This window comes from Aquila chrysaetos, chromosome 6, assembly GCF_900496995.4.
Source record: "Aquila chrysaetos chrysaetos chromosome 6, bAquChr1.4, whole genome shotgun sequence".
Classification (NCBI taxonomy): Eukaryota; Metazoa; Chordata; class Aves; order Accipitriformes; family Accipitridae; genus Aquila; species Aquila chrysaetos.
The window spans coordinates 54140347-54161311 of record NC_044009.1 but is presented as its reverse complement, the minus strand read 5'-3'; the positions used below and the strand labels follow the sequence as shown (position 1 = coordinate 54161311).

Genomic DNA, 20965 nt, shown 5'->3' with positions numbered 1-20965 from the left:
TGGAGAAACTGAAGTGTACTAAACTGTGAATATATTATCCAAGTTGCATGTGGGTGACTATTACTGGCTGACAGAGTACGTACGTTGGGTTTCACAGTGCTCTGATTCTCCATGTTGCCTGTGGTACCATAATGAACTGAAAGGCTGCTAGAACCAAGGCAGAAAATAGTGGTTTGACAGAACCCTGTATTTCTTATTAAGGGAGATCATGTCAAAACATCATGTTTTTCATGATAGCTCCCATTTCCATTCATTCCTAAATTGCTCCACCATTGCCAGCTAGGATTTGAATGCTGCTAGCTTGCTTACGTTGTCATTAATCTGGTCCCCTTAAAGCTGTTTTAAAAAAAACACAAGAAACTATGACAACTTAAACATGATCACCTAGGCATAACGCAATGTTGGTTCCTTCAGGGATATACCAGACATCTTCTAATGCTAGTAAAAATGCTAAACGTACATTGTTGTATCGGAACAATTGACTACAATGGGTGCGAGACTCCATAACAAAAAGTATATATGTATAAACTTGGTCATTTTTTTAAATGTAAAAAGTAAGTTTACTTTCTCAATATTGTTTTTTTAAAAAGAAATAACTTTTTTCCTCTTGTAGGAAAAAATTAAGCGAATCCAGCAAATCAGAATGGAGAAAGAACTTCGAGCTCAGCAACTTTTAGAGGTAAAAATAATGGCTCAAATGCAATTTTTGTGTTGCCATTTTAAAGAACGTTGTATTTTAATAGTCATGCATGCAGTTAGGAATGTAAATAAATATAACAGCTCTAGCAACCTGGACTTCCAAAGGTCAGTTCAAAAACGTGTCTTAAAATCTTTTTCTTAAAAAAAATCTGTATTAACTTTGACCCAAATCTTGCAAAACTTCACTTGAGTTCCTGACTTTCTACACAAATAGTCTTGTATTTGATAAAGTTAACAGCGTAACTATTCCTTTGTTAAAAAAGAAGTTTGCAATAATAGGATGTTAAAGCAGTATCATGCTCTGCTCTGTATGAAGTGTAGTGGAGTTAAAATACTGAGTTTATATATATGCTAGACTATACTGTTATACTATACTAGTTTGCTAGTATACTAGCACAGACAGATGGCTAGTTTTAAAGTCTCTATTCGTGGAAAAATTAATGGTAATTTCTTTGCCGCTTATATTTTATTTTTTCTGTGTATGCTTACATTCTTACTTATAAAAGCCAGGTGAAGCAATTTTGAGGGGACTTGAAATTCTGGCTTAATTCTTAAAAAGTAAATTAATTGTGAATTGATTGGTTATGAAAGCTGCATTGGGGAAGAAAGCTGTTGCAACATACACGATATCTGATGGTGTTTTGAACTTTTAAAGGCACATAACTTTATTTCTAGTCAGATTATTTTCAAGTTGTGATGGTGCTGTTGTGTGACCTGTTTTGCATGCACAGGCAAAAAAGAAAAAGAAGGAAGAAGCAGCAAATGCCAAATTATTGGAGGCCGAAAAACGAATAAAGGTTAGTTTAGAGGAGCTCCAAAAACAAGAACTGTGTTATTGTGCATACTATATGTTGATGTATAAAAGCAGTAAATGTGGAAGAATATTCATTGATAATGAAACTGTAAATAGAGATGGCATATGAATAACGTGTACCTACCTATGTTTACATAAACACATGAAGCATACACAGAGAGAATTTTGTGTATGTGACACACACATACATTCATACATACACATATGAATATAGAGACAGCAGTTTTTTGTGTGCCGCTACCATGAGTTTTGCTTACATGACGCTTGGTTTGCATAACTGAAAATGCTCGTGCAGTAACATTATTCACAATGTTCTTTTAAGCACACTGTGTCAAAAAACTTTGTTGCTTCTCAACAAGCGTAGTCTTTTCTACGGTGTATGTGTACAAGACTACCAAACTGTTTTACAAACATTGGAAAATACAGTTTACATGTGTACTTCTATTACTGCTTTGGCATTCTTGGTGTATTTTAACATGGAACTCCCAACTCAATAGACTTGCTGTCATGTATACCATGTATACTTCTCTGTGGTCAGTTTATGGGGGGTGGGGAAATATGAATTTAATTCAGAAGTGCTGTTTTAGTGTGGCAAAAATGTGCAACTTCTAAGTAAATTTTGATAGATGTTTTAAATAAATTTTTGTTTTTTTGTTTAAGGAAAAAGAGATGCGAAGGCAGCAAGCCGTTCTTCTGAAACACCAGGTTGGTATACATTCAGTTTACCAAACAGACAGAATGCCAATTGTGAACTACTACTTAAGCTATGTGGGGGGGGTGGGGAAATCTTCAAACTATGCCCTTTTTAAATTTCTGGGTTTGATTCCTGCACAAATTTTCTTTCACCTTATGATTTGTTGCTTTGCTTTGGTATTGGGGTCTTTTGGGGGATTATGAAGTGGTTTTATGACTTTGTGATTTCTGTTTCATAATGTTTGCCAACTCTTTCTACCAGGAGTTGGAGAGGCATAGACTAGATATGGTATGGGTATGTTTATTTTTGTACATCTAACACCGCATTGTGATTTGGTTGTGATATGGTTGTCATAGCAATGCATAAAATGTAGCACTGGCTGCTGTCATATTACATACTGCTGCATGGCTTTACAGCACAGTGCATTGCATACATCTGCTTGTCTTGTCTGTTAAGGAAAAAAAAAAAAAAAGACATGTCTTGAACATGTGTATAAATTGAACATCACAATAAATAAGTGAGGTTTTTAACCAAAAATCTATGTTACTGATGTCCTAATAGAAATTGGACTACTGTATAAAATCAGGGATTAATTAATGCAAAATTAATAGGTAGTCACTTTTGATAATTTTTGCAAGCCTTGTCCCATTCACTGCGAATGAATCCAGACATTTTAAATATAATTTGAATTAACTATTTTAGAAATCAGGATGATGTCTTTCCTAAGTTTGTAAGGTACTGAGGAAATTAGCTTTCAGTCAGTGGTAAATACATAATGTTATAAGTATAGAATGAAACATTAGAATGTAATCGTAGCCTCGCTGAATTAGATGATAAAATTCCCATAGCCTTTACTGGGGCCAAGATTTACTCTACAGCTTTTAAGGCAAAAACTCTATACTTAATGCTCAAGAATACAGCTCCTTAAAGCATCTGAAGTTACCGACATAATTTATTGAGAGACAGACATCAGTAAATGCAAGTGTCGTTGCGTATGTATAAGCGCCACCACTAGCTTGATTAAAAATGATCTAGAGCTGAGAAAATTAATCATATTAATTTGTTGCTTGGTTACAAAAATGTTAATTTTTGCAATGTTTGAAAATGACCAGTTGAAAATTTCTGCTGAATTGGCTATTGAAGAAGTAAATTGCAAGTTCCGTAATAGCAGATGTAAGGTAACTGACCTGTTCCAGCCAACCATTATGCTTTTTGTTCTGCCAGCTTATGAAGGAGCATCACAACTGACCATAAGTAAATCTGTATGCTTCTTTTTTACACTGTCTCCATGTTCATTGCTTTACCTTTTTGCTTTTGATTGTTCTTGTATTTGCTTTCTAAACCTGAACTAAAACATGCACAGACTTGGCCATTCTTGTCCTATATTTAGTATTTACTGTGACTTGTCTATTAATGCTAAATTTGTTACTCAGCTTTTTTACTGATTTGAAAATGTGGATTAGTTTTGTTCTAATCTTACCTGCTTCAATAGGAACGAGAAAGGAGAAGACAACACATGATGCTTATGAAAGCCATGGAAGCACGTAAAAAAGCAGAAGTGAGTATTAACCTTCAAAAGTTTGAACTTTTCATGCTTTCATTCTGCAGTGATCTGTAGAAGAGCAGCGTCTTTAACATACCTGTTTGTATAATTTCATTTGTATACATAGCAGTGGCAGGACAAGAAGCAATAGGCACAAATTGAAATACAGGAAATTCTGCTTAAACTTAGAGAAAAGCTTTTTTACTTTGAGGCTGATGGGTGAACACTGGCACAGATTGCCCAGGTAGGTTGTAGAGTTGCAACCTGCTGTAGCTGATACTGCTGTGGGATGACGGCGGGGACAGGACGCACACGGCGATGGGGACTGGATGATCTCAGGAGGTCCCTTCCATCCTCAGTGATTCTGAGCAAGAAGCCAATAATTGCATAGTCACTTCAGAGTCCCTAGTATTTCCTGGAAAGGAAGTTTTATTTTCTCTTCTTCACGTTGTTCACGTGTATAAGAAGAGTAAGGACTTCATCATACTGACTTGTCAGACTTGCTGAACAGGTTTTCCTCAATACTTACCCAGGGGTAAAAATATACATCTTATTCCAGTCCAGGCTTCTTAGAACTTGTGGATTTTGTAGATGATTCTAGACTGGGACCATGATGAAACCAAGCAAACAGGATTATTATGCCTTAATAATTTTATTTTTTTGTCCTTCAGTAGAAAATACTGCTGCGCTACAGAAAATAGATACTTCATTTCTCGTTTTGTTTTACTAAAAATATGTCAGAAATTCTGAACCAAGAGATAGAGAAGCCTAAAGTCCTAAATGTGTATGTGTCATTTTGCGTACAATCATTTTACTTTGTCCATCTCTGAATCTGGTTATTTAACTTGCTTTCTTTTTTGAACACAGTGACATTAAGCTGATAACAAAAAACTGGTTGATTTCCCTTTCCAAAATTTCAGGCTTCTTTTGATGCTGATCATCTAAACATCTGAATCTTTTTGTTCTGTTTTGTTTCTCAAAATAAGACTATTTCCAAAATAGCTGCCCTTTCCTTACGATGAATGCTTTTTATTCTGGTGATTGCTTTCCTTTATATAAATTTAGTATATCACAAAAGGACCTAATAAAACTTTCTTATTATGAGGATTAATGCTAAAGAGTAAATACACATTCTGTGCTATTAAATTGGGTGTTTGGGCAACTCAATTAAACTATTCCTTTTAAAGTAGTGCAAAATGGAAATGTTTTTCATAATTCAAATTATTACTTTGCTTACAAGTTAAGGAACTCCAGATACTTTACTTAGAGGGGGGAAAAATATTCAAGAAACACTGGTAGTCCGTATCAGCACAACCTAACCCAAAATCCATTGAAATACTTAAATTGAGTTGACTAATCGGGCCTTTAACTAGTTAAATTTTACTCTTCGCCATACTATCGCATGAAAGACACCGAAGTTTCCCTGCTTTTAAGCTAATATAATAGTGGTTTTGTAATAGAACTTGTTCTTATAGCCAGTTGAGAGGTCTCAATTTCATTAGAAGGTTGCGGAAGGAAATGAGGGAAGTCTTCAGCTTTGCCTTGGAAGCAGTTGTAACCACATTGCTTATGTTCATGACTGAGGTAGCTTGAGAAAAAGCCTCTCTTACAGGAATACCGCATCCTGCTTATTAAGGTTACACTGTAGTAAATGAAATGTTACTAGCTAAAACAACTCAAACTTTTTTAGCTTCATTAGTTTGAAATAATACAGTAGTTTAGTTGCATCATAGATGGTTAAAAAAAAATTATCTAAAAGTACCTGATGGAATAGCATTGATGATAAAACCAGAGCTGTACAGTATGATTGATGAAATTTTTATGAGACCATGATAAACTAATTTATGTCTTAATTAATCCTGAGGCTGTCTTCAGTTTTAACCCTGATATTGTCTTAAGGGGGACTATCAATGCTAAAACATAATTGCTAACTTTTTAAATTTTACTTTTTATATATTTCTGTATATTTTGAGACTTTTTTTATCACTATATCCTGAGACTTTTATAAATAAAGTACAGATAGCTAAGAGATTGAAGTAAAATAACCATCGTTATAGCATCTAATTGTCAAAGACATTGTTAAAACTTTTCTCTTGGATATGTTTGTAAATTTTAAAGAAAGTGACAGACCAAAGCAAGGAAAAATTTCAGGGTTAAGTCTTAAGCCGACTAGAAAAGGTGCCCTCCTAGATTTCTTGTTTGTAAACAAAGAGGGACTCATGGACAAAGTGGTGATCGGTGGCTGTCTTGGTGACAGTGACCACAAAGTAGTTGAGTTTCAAATCATTGGTGATAGGAGAAAAACCACCAGCAAAACTTTGACCCCGGATATGGGGAGAGCAGTCTTTGGGCTGCTGAAGGAGCTAGTTAGGTCCAAACCCCAAACATAACACTATACCAGCTACTAGGAAGAAAATTAACTCTATCCCAGCCTAAACCAGGACAGTATTAAGGTCCCCTGGGAATCTGCTTTTGAAGATATTGGGGTCCATGAATGCTGGTCATTTTTAAGAGCCATCTCTTAAGAGCCCAGGAGCAGGCAATTCCAATGTGTGGGAAGTCAAGCAAGTGGGGCAGAAGGCAAGCTTGGCTGAGCAGGGATCATCTTCTAGAATTTAGGCAGAAACGGGAAGTTTATGGACATTTGAAGCAAGTACAGGCAACATGGGAGGACTATTGGGATGCTGTTTGCCGCTGTAGGGAGAAAATTTTTGTGGCCAAACCTCGACTAGAGTTCAAGCTGGCCAGTACTGTGAAGGACAACAAAAAGGGCTTTCTAAAATACGTTAACAGCAAAAGGAGGATCAGAGATAACATTGGTTTGTTACTTGATGAGGTCTGTACCTCACAAATGGGAACATAGGAAAAGCAGAGACGTTTAATGCCTTCTTTGCCTTTGTCTTTAACACCGATGATGGGCCCTGGGACCCCTGGAGCCCTGTATTGGAGAGTGTTACTGGGAGGATGATAAATTCCCAGCTGACTCTGAACATGTTGGAGACTTGCTGCTTTAGCTGGATGCACATAAGGCTGTGGAGCCTGATGGGATTCATCCTAGGGTACTGAAATTGCTGGCCAATGTTATTGCAGGACCTCTCTCCATTATTTTTCAATGGTCTTTGGAAACTGGAGAGGTCCCAGTCAACTGGAAGCTGGCAAATGTCCCAATTTTCAAGAAGGGAAAGAAGGAAGACCCTGCTAATTACAGACGTGTCAGTCTCGTTTCAGTGCCTGGTAAAATTATGGAGAAGGTTCTTCTGGGAGTTATTGAAAAACACTTGAGAGACAATGCAGTTATTGGTCATAGCCAGCACAGGTTCATGAGGGGAAACTCCTGCTTAAACCAACTTAATTTCCTTTTATGACAAGGTCGCCCATCTAGTTGACCAAGGGAAGCCAGTAGATGTGGGTGGGTTTGATTTTTACCAAAGCTTTTGATACTGTCTCTCACAGTATCCTTCTGGACAACATGTCCGGCGTATAGCTAGAGAAGTGCATAATAAGTTGGGTGAACAATTGGCTGATGGGTTGGGCTCAAAGAGTTTTAATAAATGGGGTCACATCAGACTGGCGGCCAGTCACCAGTGAAGTTCCCCAGGGCTCAATTTTGGGGCCAGTGCTCTTTAATGTTTTTATAAATGATCTGGATGCAGGAGCTGAATGTACATTAAGTTTGCCAGCGATACTAAACTAGGAGGAGCTATGGACTCCCTCGAGGGTAGAGAGGCCTTACAGAGAGATCTGCACAGACTAGAGAGCTGGGCAATCACCAACTGTATGAAATCTAACAAGAGCAAGTGTTGGATTCTCCACGTGGGATGGGGTAATCCTGGTTATACATACAAATTGGGGGATGAGAGGCTGGAGAGCAGCCCTGTGGAAAGAGATCCAGGGGTTTGGGTTGATGGCAAGTTGAATATGAGTCAACAGTGTGCCCTAGTAGCCAAAAGGGCCAACTGTGTCCCAGGGTGCATCAAGCATAAGCATAGCTAGCTGGCTGAGACGGGGTGGCTGTCCCACTCTACACCACAGTGGCGTGGCCCCACCTTGAGTACTGTATGCAGTTTTGGGTTCCTCAATATAAGAAGGACGTCAAACTATTAGAGTGTGTCCAAAGGAGGATGACCAAGATCAAGGATGAAGGGTCTCAAGGGCAAGACTTAGGAGGAGCGGCTGAGGTCACATGGTCTGTTCAGCTTGGAGAAGAAAAGGTGACCTCATCGCAGCCTACAACTTCCTCACAGGGGGCAGCAGAGGGAGAGGTGCTGATCTCCTCTCAGTGGTGACCAGTGATAGGACACAAGGAAATTGAATGAAGCTGCATCAGGGAAGTTCAGATTGGACATGAGGAAAAGGTTCTTCGCTGAGAGGGTGGTCAGTCACTGGAACAGGCTCCCCCCCCCGGAAGCGGTCACAGCACCAAGCCTGTTGGAGTTCCAGGAGCATCTGGACAATGCTCTTAGTCATATGGTTTAGTTTTAGATAGACCTGTGAGGAGCAGGGAGTGGGACTTGATGATCCTTATGGGTCCCTTCTGACTCAAGATATTCTGTGATTAATCTTTGTTAAAAAGTTAGATTAAGTTGTTTCTGATCTTCCTAGTAGTATCCCATAATACAAACTGGAAAGGAAAATAATGGCAGTTTTGTTGACAATATTTTCATAAACTAAAATCAGGAATCTGTTTCTGACCTATACCATTCTGGTAAGTAGTGACAGTTAAAATTGTGCAAATAAAGCTACGAAAAGCTGAATATTCTGAAGATGGTTTTTCCACAGCAGCCATAAATAAGGGATAGATCTGATTTCAAAAAACCAGTATGTTCCTTTTTAAAACCAGTGTTACCCTCTCCCTGTTCTCCACATACTTCTTGAGGTGGAGGGCTCAAAACTGGACACTCTTCAGATACAGTCTCATCAGCGCTGAGAAGAGGGAGATGATACCCTAAGCACCTGATCCACTGTTGGAAATCAGGATGCCAGGCTAAATGGTTGTATAGTCTGATCCAGTGCTGTAATTATGTTCTTACTCTAATAGAAATAGAATAGTAAATGTTTATTGCAGCCAGCAAAAGTAATCTCTAAATACATTAATGAAACTTAGCATGGTTAAGGTTTGCATTTTTAATCATAACTCCAAATTAATATGTTGCCACTTAAATATCCATATGTACTTCTCTTGTTTTCTTCTGAGATAGAATGTTTCTAGTTGTCAAGAACAAGTTGTGGGAAATGCCGGTTGGCTTTGAGACCTTGACATAGGTTAAGATAAAAGGCAACGAACCATTTAAAAAAACAAGTTGGAGAGTATTTTCCATTTTAAAATAAAGTTACTGATTTTGTGTGCTGCTTTAGTGTATTGTGATTTTCCATACGAGATGTATGCTGGTAAAGGGAGAAAAACATGAATAAGCAGCATGTCCCTTATGAAATCATCACAGATATGAGGGCCTGTGTTGTCAATACAGAGGATGCTTACACAGCTGCAAAGCAGCAGTTGTGCAGATGGGTAGTTCTGTACATGACTGCTTTTATTCTGCCAGTGTAAGATTGCTGGTCCAAACATGTTCCTTAAGTCCAACTCTGACCTCTGTCTTCCCTAAAATCCACTAAATACTGTAGCAGAGGCCATTATCAACTGCTCTGTGCAGTCATAGTGTTTAGCCACAGTTCTCACCAGTGGCCTAGTTATATTCAATATAGAAAAAGAAAGAGCAAGAAGTCATGGGGCATGACAAAACTATACAGCAAAGTCAGCAGTTAATGCCATTCTACAAATGCAGCTGAGTCCTGACTTAGTTACAGCCCATACATACTCTCATTTATGCAAAATTTGGTAGTAGTAAACTGAAGAGACTAGAGTGACCTCTTAAACTGACAGAATAATGGGGAGTGATTCTGAATAATATGAATCAGCTTAGCTTGGTTCTTTAGCCCTCTGTGTCCACAAGTGAAAAGCATTGTATAGTGTCTTCATCTTTATATTGTGTCATGTTCTTAGGTCATGACAAACACACACGCACACACGTTTGTGTACATGCACGCAGTTCTGTGATCTAAAGAGATAGCACCGATACATGACAGATTCCATACATGGTTTATTACTCAATATTTTGCATTTGATACTGGTTACACAGAGGTATGTAATGAATTGTGTAGGCAGGCCAGCATATTAATGCTGGCATGTGACAGCAGAACCCCTGGAGTCAGGGGTGGAAAAGGCAGTTGGAGGTCCAAATTCAGAGTTAGTCTTAGCAGGTTAGAGAGGTATAGTTAGTATAATATTCTGTGTGACATCAACGCAGAGGGTGTTGGAGGAGAAAACTAATAGGCACTTGGCTTCTCGCTTGATTATCCCCATGTTCTTGTTGTGCAGAATAAGATATTAATGACTGTTCAATTTTCAGATTGCATGCTAAGTGCATGGTTGTTCAAGGCCAGATGCTATGTGTGTTGAAACAATCGGTTGAGTTCTATAAGCCGTTCATACCCAGCTCATGTATTATGGGAATTTTTAAACCATGTGTTGTCCAGGTCTTCCCAACTACTGCTTTCTTGAGTGGTCCCTGCTTTAGCAGATGTATATTGATGATACTAGTGTGTAAGCGGGGCCTTTAAAATCAGATGTCTGGCATGTATGGTAGTTCTTGACCATATTTTCACTCAGTCATCTTTCTGAAATGGTATTCCAAAGAATCTTTCAGTGTAAACACACTCAATACCCGTTTCCATGTGGACAGGAGAGAAAAACAGGGAATCTTAGATTTGCTCACAAATTCAATGATTTTGTTCTATTGCTGTAGTTTCCCCCTTCCCTTTACTTAAATGCAGGTTCCTTAATTGCTGTGGTAATTATTAAGATTATGTAAGTAGTGCTTTTCAAATTTTTAGATTGTTCCATTGTAAGTATAATATGTGGGTTTTATTTTCTGCCCTTTTAATTCTATTTAAGGAAAAAGAGCGGTTAAAGCAAGAGAAACGCGATGAAAAAAGATTAAATAAAGAACGTAAACTGGAACAGCGAAGATTGGAATTAGAAATGGCAAAGGAGCTAAAGAAGCCTAACGAAGATATGTGCTTAGCAGACCAGAAGGTAATCATACTAATGTCAACTTAACTTCTTGTCTCTTGTTTCTGTATTTTGCAATTGCGACAGTAACTTTTTTTTCTTGCAGCCACTCCCAAAGCATTCAAGTTTCGGTCCAGATAATTAGATAACTATTTGAAATATATACAAATAGAAGTTACTGCAAACACTAAAGTAGCATATGTTTAGTTAATGAAAAGCATTTTGTTTAAAAGTGGCCTGCTTCCCAAAAAGCACTTGCATGATTGCTTCAAAAAACCCGATTACTCAGAGTTATTTTTACAGCAGGAATATGCATCATGTCTCAGTACACAGGCACTAGATAGAGCTTTTCTCATATGTGCAACTATTCTAAGCTGTTACTCAAAAATTTACTCTCCCAGTCTTCTGTGTTCTTAGTTCTTGTCCTTCAGGACTTTGACATACCTCTACCTCAGGTTCAAGCCCTCTCTGTTCCAGAGAATTCCCCTGCCTGTGTCCCCCAAATATTTTTACACCACCTTTTATAGTATTTTGGCTTAGAATAGAGCCTGAGAGCGTCTCCTGGCCAAAAAGTAAGTATTTATTAATCTCTTGTCTCCTGTAATATGTGAAAAGGTAAACATGCTTCAGCTTTAAAGTAAATTTACTGGATGGGATGTGGGGGGGCACCTTCTCTATAGCCTTTACATTCTAGCATTATCATGCTATAGGTCATATGGGAAGTATCAGGTAATTTCCTCAGGTACTATCGAAAAAGTTCTCTTTCAAAATACACTACTGAATCTTTCAATTGTTTTTCTTTTCAGCCTTTGCCAGAGTTACCTCGCATCCCAGGCCTTGTTCTCGATGGGAGCACATTTTCAGATTGTCTTATGGTAGTGCAGTTCCTGCGTAACTTTGGTAAAGTTCTTGGCTTTGATGTGAATGCGGATGTCCCTTCCCTGAGCGTTCTTCAGGAGGGTTTGCTAAACATAGGGGACAGCATGGGAGAAGTACAAGACTTGCTGGTAAAGCTTGTCTCTGCAGCTGTCTGTGATCCAGGACTTGTTACAGGATACAAGGTAAAAAAAAAAAAAAAGAGAGAAGGAAGAAAAAATCCATAGTAAACACCCTATATTTATGAATGCGTTCTTCATAATCTGTCTTTGACGCCTCTCTGATTTGGATTTCCATTCTCTTCTTTGGTGTCACTGTTCTAATGTTACTCAAAGACTTTCTGTGCCCTGTCAGCCTTCCCATTTTCCAGAAGTGATATATTTCTGGGCATTTTCTCTACCCTCCCCCATTTTTATTTGGACCTCTTCTAGGGCGCTATCACACCTGTGGCCACGTCTTTTTTTTTTGTTTTCTTCCCCCTTTCATTCTTGCCCTCGTGTTATATCTCAGTGAATCTTGCCATTGCTTTCCCCAAAGTCTCCTCTTTACATCACTTCATCAAAACTCTGATTCATTCATGATTCTCTTTCTTATTATCCTTCTTTTTCATGCCAACATCTCTCTTCTGTACTCTAGAACTCTACATAGCATGATTGTACAAAACAGTATTCATCAAGTTCCAGTTGGACCATGTATTTTTTCATTTAACCTATTTCATTAATATTAATGTTATCTCTGTTCTTAAAAACTTAGAGGTGAAGACATTCTAATTTGTTAATCCATTCAAGATTTACATTTGAATAGTTTTAAAGAAAAATCCTGATTAAAGTCCTTATGTAAAAATGCAAACAAACCCACCCACTGTTTTATAAACAACGATATAGCCTGCAGAGGAAAATAATATTTTTAAATGTGATTGTTCAAAACATCTTTATTCTTTTTAGGCTAAAACTATTCTTGGGGAACACTTACTGAACGTTGGTATCAATCGAGATAACGTGTCTGAGATTCTGCATATATTCATGGAGGCTCACTGTGGGCAAACTGAGCTGACAGAGAGCTTGAAGACAAAAGCTTTTCAGGCACATACTCCAGCTCAGAAAGCATCAGTACTTGCTTTTCTTGTCAATGAGTTAGCATGCAGCAAAAGTGTAGTAAGGTAAGTTTTGTCCTAAACAGGTCTGTAAAAATAAAATTATAAAAACGTTATAATTCAAAAATACTGCATACACTGTGTTCTGTTACAGGAGGATTCATGGTGTTCTTATAATGAAAGCTGAAATTTGCTATGTTACTGCTTCTTACCTTTACGTACTTCTGATAGGATGGAAGAGTAGAACTTTTCCATGTTTGGTCTCTAAGTTTGTTTTCAAAGCTTGCACCAAAATTTCTCCAGCTATTTTCGGAGTAAAAGATGAGGTTGATTACAGAGAAATTTACTAGGTATTCTGGGGGATAATTTAGAACAGTTGTATAAGGCTTCTGCAGTACTCTTGTTTTCCCTTTTTTCCTTTCGTTTTTTAAGACTTCTTTTGTCCAAATACTTTAACTGGGGTCGTAAGCTGAGGTGGCGAGCCTGATTTATGGTGGCAGTAATTCAAGAAAGTGTATACTTCATTTGTGGGCAGTAAGGTATACCATTCCATAATTAAAAAACCCGCTATGTTAAACAACATTTTAAAACCCAACAACGTGCAACATGCAGTAAAAACATAGGAAATGCCAGTCATTGGGCTACGTATACCTCCGCATGCTTACTTACTGTGGTAAAGTCTTTCATTACCTAATTGAGCGCTGTTTTGTTTCCTGCTGCTTTTGGTATACTCTGCAAAGCAAAATCAGGGTTGTGTAAGGCAAGAATGAAAGAGATGCTTCATGTTTTCCAAAGCTGAAAAATAGCAGAAGTGGGCAGTGCAAGTGCTGTGCATATACTGTGCAAGAGAGTTCATGTGTATTAATCAAATTCATCATAGTAAGAAACTTCATCTTGCCGCAGATGACCAACTGTTAAGTGAGATATGTAGAAATGATCATTCAGTACTTGAGTTTCTATATTTTCATCATAGAAACAACTATAACCTGCTAAATTGTTGAGGCTGGGATGTCTCAGAAGTGGGCTTGCAGACAGTCACTGTAGTGAAGCGCTTTTAGTGGTTCTTCAATTTCTGCAGTGAAAAGTGAATGTTAGTTTGTAGATCACATGGATCCTAGTTAGAGTACCATAGATGTACCAGTGATAACTTTGTTTTCTGTGCAGGGCTAGATGCTTTGTGGCAAATAAATCTAGAGGCTCAACATGGAATTAGAGCTATGGAAGGAAATGTCAATTTCTTTGTATGACATGCTTCTTATGGAAAGAAAGCTTATGTGATACTCTAAGTAAAGACTGCCTGACATAGGTACAGCAGTAGGCTACATTGGCATTCCTAGTATTGGAATTTCCTAGCTTAAAAATTACTTATTTTTAATTTTAAACATTTCTTTGAGACAAAGTCTCTGTACAAAAATGTATGTCAGAAAAGGATATGTAAGTTCACAGTTAATGGATTACTTTGTCTTTGACAGTGAAATTGATAAAAACATTGATTATATGTCAAACTTAAGGAGAGATAAATGGATGGTTGAAGGCAAACTTCGGAAGTAAGTTCTGTTTCCTTAAATATTACAATATATTGGTTTTTTGGATTTGCTCTGATATGCTCCTGTATAGGCAACTGGTTCTAAGGACAAAATTAGCTGATGCAATTACAGGTTTACCAAGAAGTTAGTAACTGAACTGCTTAATTAAGATGGATGCGGATTTAGAATGGAGCAGCACCAGTCTTTTATAATCTATTAAAGATGCATGAGATTCAGAGGGTTAGTGTCCCTCGAAATTGGAGCAAAGTAAGTCCATTTTGTATTCTTTGGAAGAAAGTAAAAATTTTTATTGGAATATTACAGGAGCTGTCAAATCGCTATTGACATTATCAAAGTTTATTTGTACCTACTGTAATTACTAATGTTCATTCTGAAAGGTGTTTTAAGAAGACATGATTTTCATATAACAATTACCAATCAGATTTTGCTAATTTATATTATGTTATCATAGTGTTTCCCATCTGTCAATGTTGCATTGTTCCCTATAGCTAGGGATCATATACAGAATGCAAACTTTGAGATATTTTTTATATTTTTATTTAAGGTAAAATTGGAACTTTTTAAGGGTTGTCAGTTTCATATCCACTGTTCTCCCATCCTACAAGACAAAATTCCATACAGCAAGCATAATGGCTCCAACTAACAGGAAGCTGGAAGGCATAAAGTTCATGAATCACAGGGGGTAAAAATACATAGCCAGACTCTACTTTGGTTTTTTTTATTCTTAGTCATCTTTACCTCTTACTAGGAACAGTGAATCCTTTCTTAGTCCTTGCTTTAGGTACTTGTGTTTCTAATCTTATGTCTCCCTTTTTTCCCTTTAATGTATCTCAGAAGGAAGAAGGAAAGAAGTAAAGAAGAAGGACAAGAGGGAGGTAGAGGAAAAATTAGACCAATAAAAACGAATTACCTACTAATACTGCAGATCCCAGTCGGCACAGGGTTAATATGTTTTACCTTTTAGGACAATCCAAATACTTTTTCCTGTCTTTATCTGTATCCCCTCTATGGGATATAGTTTAAAAAGTGTTTCTGAAGTTCTGATGTAGCCTACTGTCCGTTAGTGGAATGGGACCCTTACCTGTCCTTGTCTCCTTAGGGACTGCTTAGTCTTTCTCTCCCTCCATCAAACTGTAAGTACTCGTAGATGTAGGATCCTCCCTTTTCCTCATGATCTCTTTTCTTCCCTTTCAAATAGTGGGCATAATAACCTGAAGTCCCAAGCCTCTCTTCCTTTCTACAATCATTTCTGTATTTCTTGTGTTTTCCCCTCGTGTGGATTTCGGGTTCCAGTAGTGCTGTCCCTATTTTTGAGCGTAAGTATTGCGAGAGTGCTCAGAAATGTTCTTCCGCTTCTTTGAGTTTACTGGACTTGATTCATCTCTTTCATCTTTGGTTCAAAATCTTTGGATTTTCCACTATTTCTCTGATGAACTCTAAGAAGCTTTTTAGAAGAGTATTCTTCGATCAATTTTAAACAATGTTTTCTTCTTTATTATGTCAGTTGTTTTTCATAAACTCTTACAACTGTTCTGGTGCTTCTCTGAAAAGAAATCTGTCCATTTCAGTCTTTTGTTTGGTCTTTTTTTCTGCTTCCAGACTTCATTCTTATGCATGTTATCTTCCCCATCCATTTCAAAGCTCAGTCTAGTTTTTAAGCATCCCAGTCCCAAACAGTTTTGCATAGGAATATCTGGTTTCTTGACTACTCATCATGTGATCAACAGATGTGTACTCTTTTCATATGCATACAGACCTTTACATGACCCTCAACACAAGCCCATCATGCCTGGGAAGTGTATAGTGGTAGAATAACGGATGCTGAGGAATGGGTTTGCCAGTGTTTGTTGTGGTAAATCTTCATACCAGTATGTCCAGACTGTCTTGAAGTATATCTAAGTGGGATGAGAAAAGATTTTACCTGTACCAGATGTTTTCACTAAGTGGTTGGTTGTTTTTTTTTTTTTTTTTTTGTGCTTACGTTCACACTTTTAGCTCCTCAACTGGATATTGGGGGTGGGGGGCAGCTAAAAATACAACATAAAAACCCGTGTTTGTAAGATACAAAAAAGCAACATTAAAATCCCAGGTTGGAAAAAGGAATAATTGTATAAAAGCCTATAGGGATGCTTCCCACCCCCTCATCCCCGTTAGGGATGCTGAACAAAATTCCTTGATAAGTATAATATATATGGTTGGAACCTGGATTCTGAGCTGCCTGGACTGTGTCTGCTGGGCTGATGGTCAGTGAGAGGTTGCATCTAATTCCTTCTCTATCACATTTAGATGTGAATCTTGATACTAATCACTATTTTTGTAAAGGCACCTGTCTCATAACAATCAATTCATCTTTCTTTGTGCTTTCTGTATCACAGCTATAGTCAGAAGACTGTCTCACCTGAGATGATTCAGCTATTTTTTAACAAGATAATCATAATCTCAGCGTCTCCTTTTCCATTACATGTCTTCTTGGCATCTCTTCTGTAGCTTGATCAATATAAAAGGGAATAAAAATGAAATACAGCTACTTGAAGGTTTAGGTAATATCTATTTCTTTACAAGACTTGAAATACTGCAGAACAAGGTTTTTCACTGCAACAATGTTCTTTTTAACATGCTAGTATTATGGCATACTCCTTATAAGTTAATTTCTCCCCAGTGAGGCCATCTCAACTGTAAATGATGATGGTATATCAAAAGCAGTGTTACATGAGGGGATAAATCACACCCTGAGTTTGGGTAGGAGGTGGTAATGCTGATTTGGGAAACTTTCATTTTTTGAGACCCAAGCTGAACTACGTTAAAAGTGTGTTAAAAGTATGACATTTAGAAGTTCTTTGACTTGCTACTACTTAATATTTATGTGCAAAAATTATGAGGAAGGCATGAAAATTAAGTCAAAGGTGAATTTTCCTTCTGTGATCTAGTAAACATTACAGATTAGATTAGAGCAGGCTCAAGTCACACATCTGATTATCTGATGGGCCACTCGCTCTTTTTCTATGGGCCAATAGACTTTGTAATTCTCTCAACAGTTGCAGATGTTGTTTTGGTATATACCTGAAAGTGAGAAAGATGAAACAGTTTTCTGAGTGAAGGTTTTCTTCTCTCAGGGAGCCATGTGTCTAGGTAGCAGCAGGAAAATTATGCTACCTCTTGAAATAACCTGAACATTTTTTACGTTATGTTGTCATTGGTTTCTGCCTCTATGCTACTTCGGATACAGACTGCTGCCTTCTTATGCTTATGGTGCTATTAAAAAAGAGCATCTTTGATTTATTTCCATGCTTATAATTTTAGTGTCATGCAGGCTTCCTTTAGTGCTTGACAGCATTATATCTCTATTTTTGCTTTTGGCAAAAGTAGCCTTTTTTGCTGCTTCTCATTTCTTTTAGGTATATGAAAGAGGTGTTTGCTGGTTGTTGAACTCCTACGTGCCACCTTTATTACTGAATTGTCTTCAAGGTTATCTTAGTCTAATTTGTCTCTGAAATTGTCCAGTCATGCAGCAGTCAATCCAATCATTGACTAGTGGCTTTATTTGATAGTTAATTCCTGTGTATAGACAGGAATTTCCGGTCCAGATGAAGAGGATTTGATGGTTTGAAGTTATCCTCGTAAAAAGCAAACTTTTTTTTTTTTTTTTTTTAAAATACTTAACTCAGTGGAAGCCCGAGTAGTACTGATACTCAATGACACTAAGGCTTTTTGCACTAGACCTGAAAATGTTACTTGCTTACAAATTCACCGGAACGCTTTAGAAATTTTTTTTATCAAAAAATATTTCAAATCACTAAAATAGCTAAAAATCCATTTGTATTGGAAAAATAGTGTAAAACTTTCTAAATTCTCCAGTGGATTAACCACTGCATTAAGAACAAACAAACCCGTCCCCACGTACAAAAAAACCAAAGCCCAACTGTTTTCAAGCAAACAGAAGTCCCCTTAATGATTTCTTGCTAATCGTCTTTTTAAAAAGTGCTGCTACCAATTGAGCAGTGACAGCTTCATTTAAGTCTCTGCTGTTGAGTACTGACTTTGTCAGCATTTTAGAAGGCTGATACATTTGTCAGTATGCCCAGAAACCAGTACTTCTACAACACTCATCATACTTGTAGCCACTTGCTGTATGGAATATTGTTTTGTAGGATGGGAAGAGAGAGAAGTACGACAAGGAAAAATTACTTACTGGTAATTGTGTTTGTCGTTACCATTCTACTTTTCCCATCCTACCTTCTTCCAATCATCTCTTACAAAAATCTTTGTCTTTTCTACACATGTTTATGAATCTCTTCTAAGTCAGTTGCATTTTTGGTCTGCATTATAAGTGACTGGTTAGGCCTGGCTATTTACACCTCCTGTGATTCAGCATGTTTGCCTGCTAGCTCCCTGATAGGTGGAACTATAATTTTTGCTGTGTGGAATCTTGTCTTATAGGCTTTTTATAGAAGAAGAAGGTCTACTACAACCATAATTACTGGTATGTAAGTTTCCCTTTTCTTTCATAAAAGGAAAAATGAGAGTTTGATTGAGTAATCTAGTAATTTAGGTAGCTAAGATTTCTTGGAAAAGAAAGTATGTCCTAGAACAAAAATATCAGCCAAAGGGCTAAAGTAAAGCAATACATAATAAATTAAAAAGGCATAAAAATCTGGAAAAAAAATTTAATCAAACCTTGCTGTTGCCATGCAAATGTAAATAATTTCATACTTCCAGCTGAGGATTTTTGCACACCCCCCCCCCCGCCCCGGTATTTTATAATAATATTTTTAAATGCGTAGAATAAAAGATAAAGAAGTTGGAGTGGCTCTTTCTTCTAACTGTCTTTCCTGACTTCTCAAAATCCTCTTGTGTTTCATTTCTTCTAAATATTTATGCAATAAAATGCATCTGGGAGAAACAGAAATTCTATTCAGAACTGAGTAAGAGGCTTAAGGGCTTTTATAACCTGAATTTTTCCTGTTGACTAATGGCATTAAATATTGAGAACATACTATGTCATATTAGAATAGAAGAGCTAATTTGAATCTAAAATGTATGATGTATTTTCAATACATAGGAAGAAAGGTACATTTATGCTACAGACATACTCCGTAATTTCACCCCTTGTCATGTGTTTCAAGGCTTAGAATCATTCATGCCAAGAAAACTGGCAAAAGAGATGCTGCAGGAGGTGGTGACGTAGGAGAGGAACAGCACTCTTTGGAAACACCAACACCAGGCCGCAAACGCAGACGAAAGGCGGGGGACAGTGATTACGATGATGACGACGATGACGACAGTGATGATCAGGCAGATGAGGATGATGAGGATGAAGAGGACAAAGAAGATAAAAAAGGAAAGAAGACAGAAGTTTGTGAGGATGAGGTGAGGGACTTTAAGTATAGTGAAACTTAATTAACTAGTAAGTTAAAACTTGTTCTCCTTCTGTTTCACTGCAATATGGCACTGCTTCCACAAAATCTCACAGTAAAAAGGAAGTGTAACGTACCTCCAATATCTTTAATTTTTTGGAAAAAGTTTATTTTCTGGAGTAATTTTTTTCTTGTTTTGATATATATATTATAGTATGTGTTGGTATTTGGTGGTTTGGTTTTTGTTTTTTTATTTTGGTTTGGTGTTTTGTTTTGTTTCTAGTTTCTACGGTAGGAGCAGCCCTTTGTTGCTATTATTCTGGATTTATTTTAAGTACCATAATGTGTATAAATTTAAGATAATACCTTAGAGGCATAGCACCAAGTTCTTACAAATTAATACTTGAGAATTAAAAATAAGTAATATTTAGGTATCTAATCTCACATCTGTCCCTTAATCTTTTTCCCTTTTGTACAATCTCCTATTTTGGTGCACTGGGCATTTTATAGACAAAAGTCCTGTAACTCCTGTAGAGAGATTAATTTTCTGATAAAACAGAAGTTCCACTGCATTCATACTATATGTGGTATTTCAGAAGGCTTCACCCTGGTACAGTTCTACAGAGCCAAGAAATACACGACCAGTATCTTAACGGTGCAGGTGACTGGGAGCTCCTAGGATTTTGGTTGTATTCTTTTTGGAAACCTACTGTTATACCCAAAGACTTTCTTGAACTAAACTAAAATTCTCTTTATGGAAATGACTCTAATTTTTAAACTGTGTCAGGAAGAAGGGAACCATAGACTTAAATCATGGGTGCATTCCTCTTCAAAAACCAGTAAGATTAATACTGGAACTTTTATAGCAGACTTGTAATTTAAAGTGGCTCTACAATTTCTTGTAGACATTGAAATAAAATGCAAGTGTGCGCTGACCAAAGACTGATTGATAAGATTTTGACAGATTCCATTATTTCATGCATGAAAACCACTTGGAAATTAATCTGAATATCTAAAAAGCTTCATAGAAACTAGGATTAAATTCTGTTAGTCTTAAGTGTTCATGTACAAATAGAATTATTTCTTCCAGTAAAACAATGTTTTCAGCGAACATTTGGCCACAAGCCTTCTCCTTTGTATGCATCTGGGATGGTTTGGAAAGATTCAAGATACATCTTTTTCCAGTTACGTTGTTCCTAATCAAATATATTGAACAAGCACAAAATTTGAACTTCTTTACACTTAGAATTTGCCTCTCATTTTCTGCTACATCTTT

The 20965-nt window shown here is 37.1% G+C and overlaps 1 protein-coding gene across 22 annotated transcripts in view; it reads left to right on the top strand.

Moving 5' to 3' along the window:
* Positions 1–20965, top strand: part of BAZ2B (bromodomain adjacent to zinc finger domain 2B) — a 166477-nt gene that overhangs the window by 129046 nt on the left and 16466 nt on the right. For 14 of the 22 annotated variants that reach the window (XM_041124106.1, XM_030016690.2, XM_030016692.2 and 11 more), the window contains 10 exons: positions 614–679; positions 1431–1496; positions 2174–2218; positions 2469–2501; positions 3700–3765; positions 10703–10843; positions 11626–11880; positions 12640–12854; positions 14261–14335; positions 19459–19702. In XM_041124106.1, coding sequence (XP_040980040.1) covers positions 614–679; positions 1431–1496; positions 2174–2218; positions 2469–2501; positions 3700–3765; positions 10703–10843; positions 11626–11880; positions 12640–12854; positions 14261–14335; positions 19459–19702 — 1206 coding nt within the window. The remainder of the gene's footprint in view (positions 1–613; positions 680–1430; positions 1497–2173; positions 2219–2468; positions 2502–3699; positions 3766–10702; positions 10844–11625; positions 11881–12639; positions 12855–14260; positions 14336–19458; positions 19703–20965) is intronic. The other 8 variants (XM_030016708.2, XM_030016705.2, XM_030016689.2 and 5 more) reach the window with 2 other exon arrangements.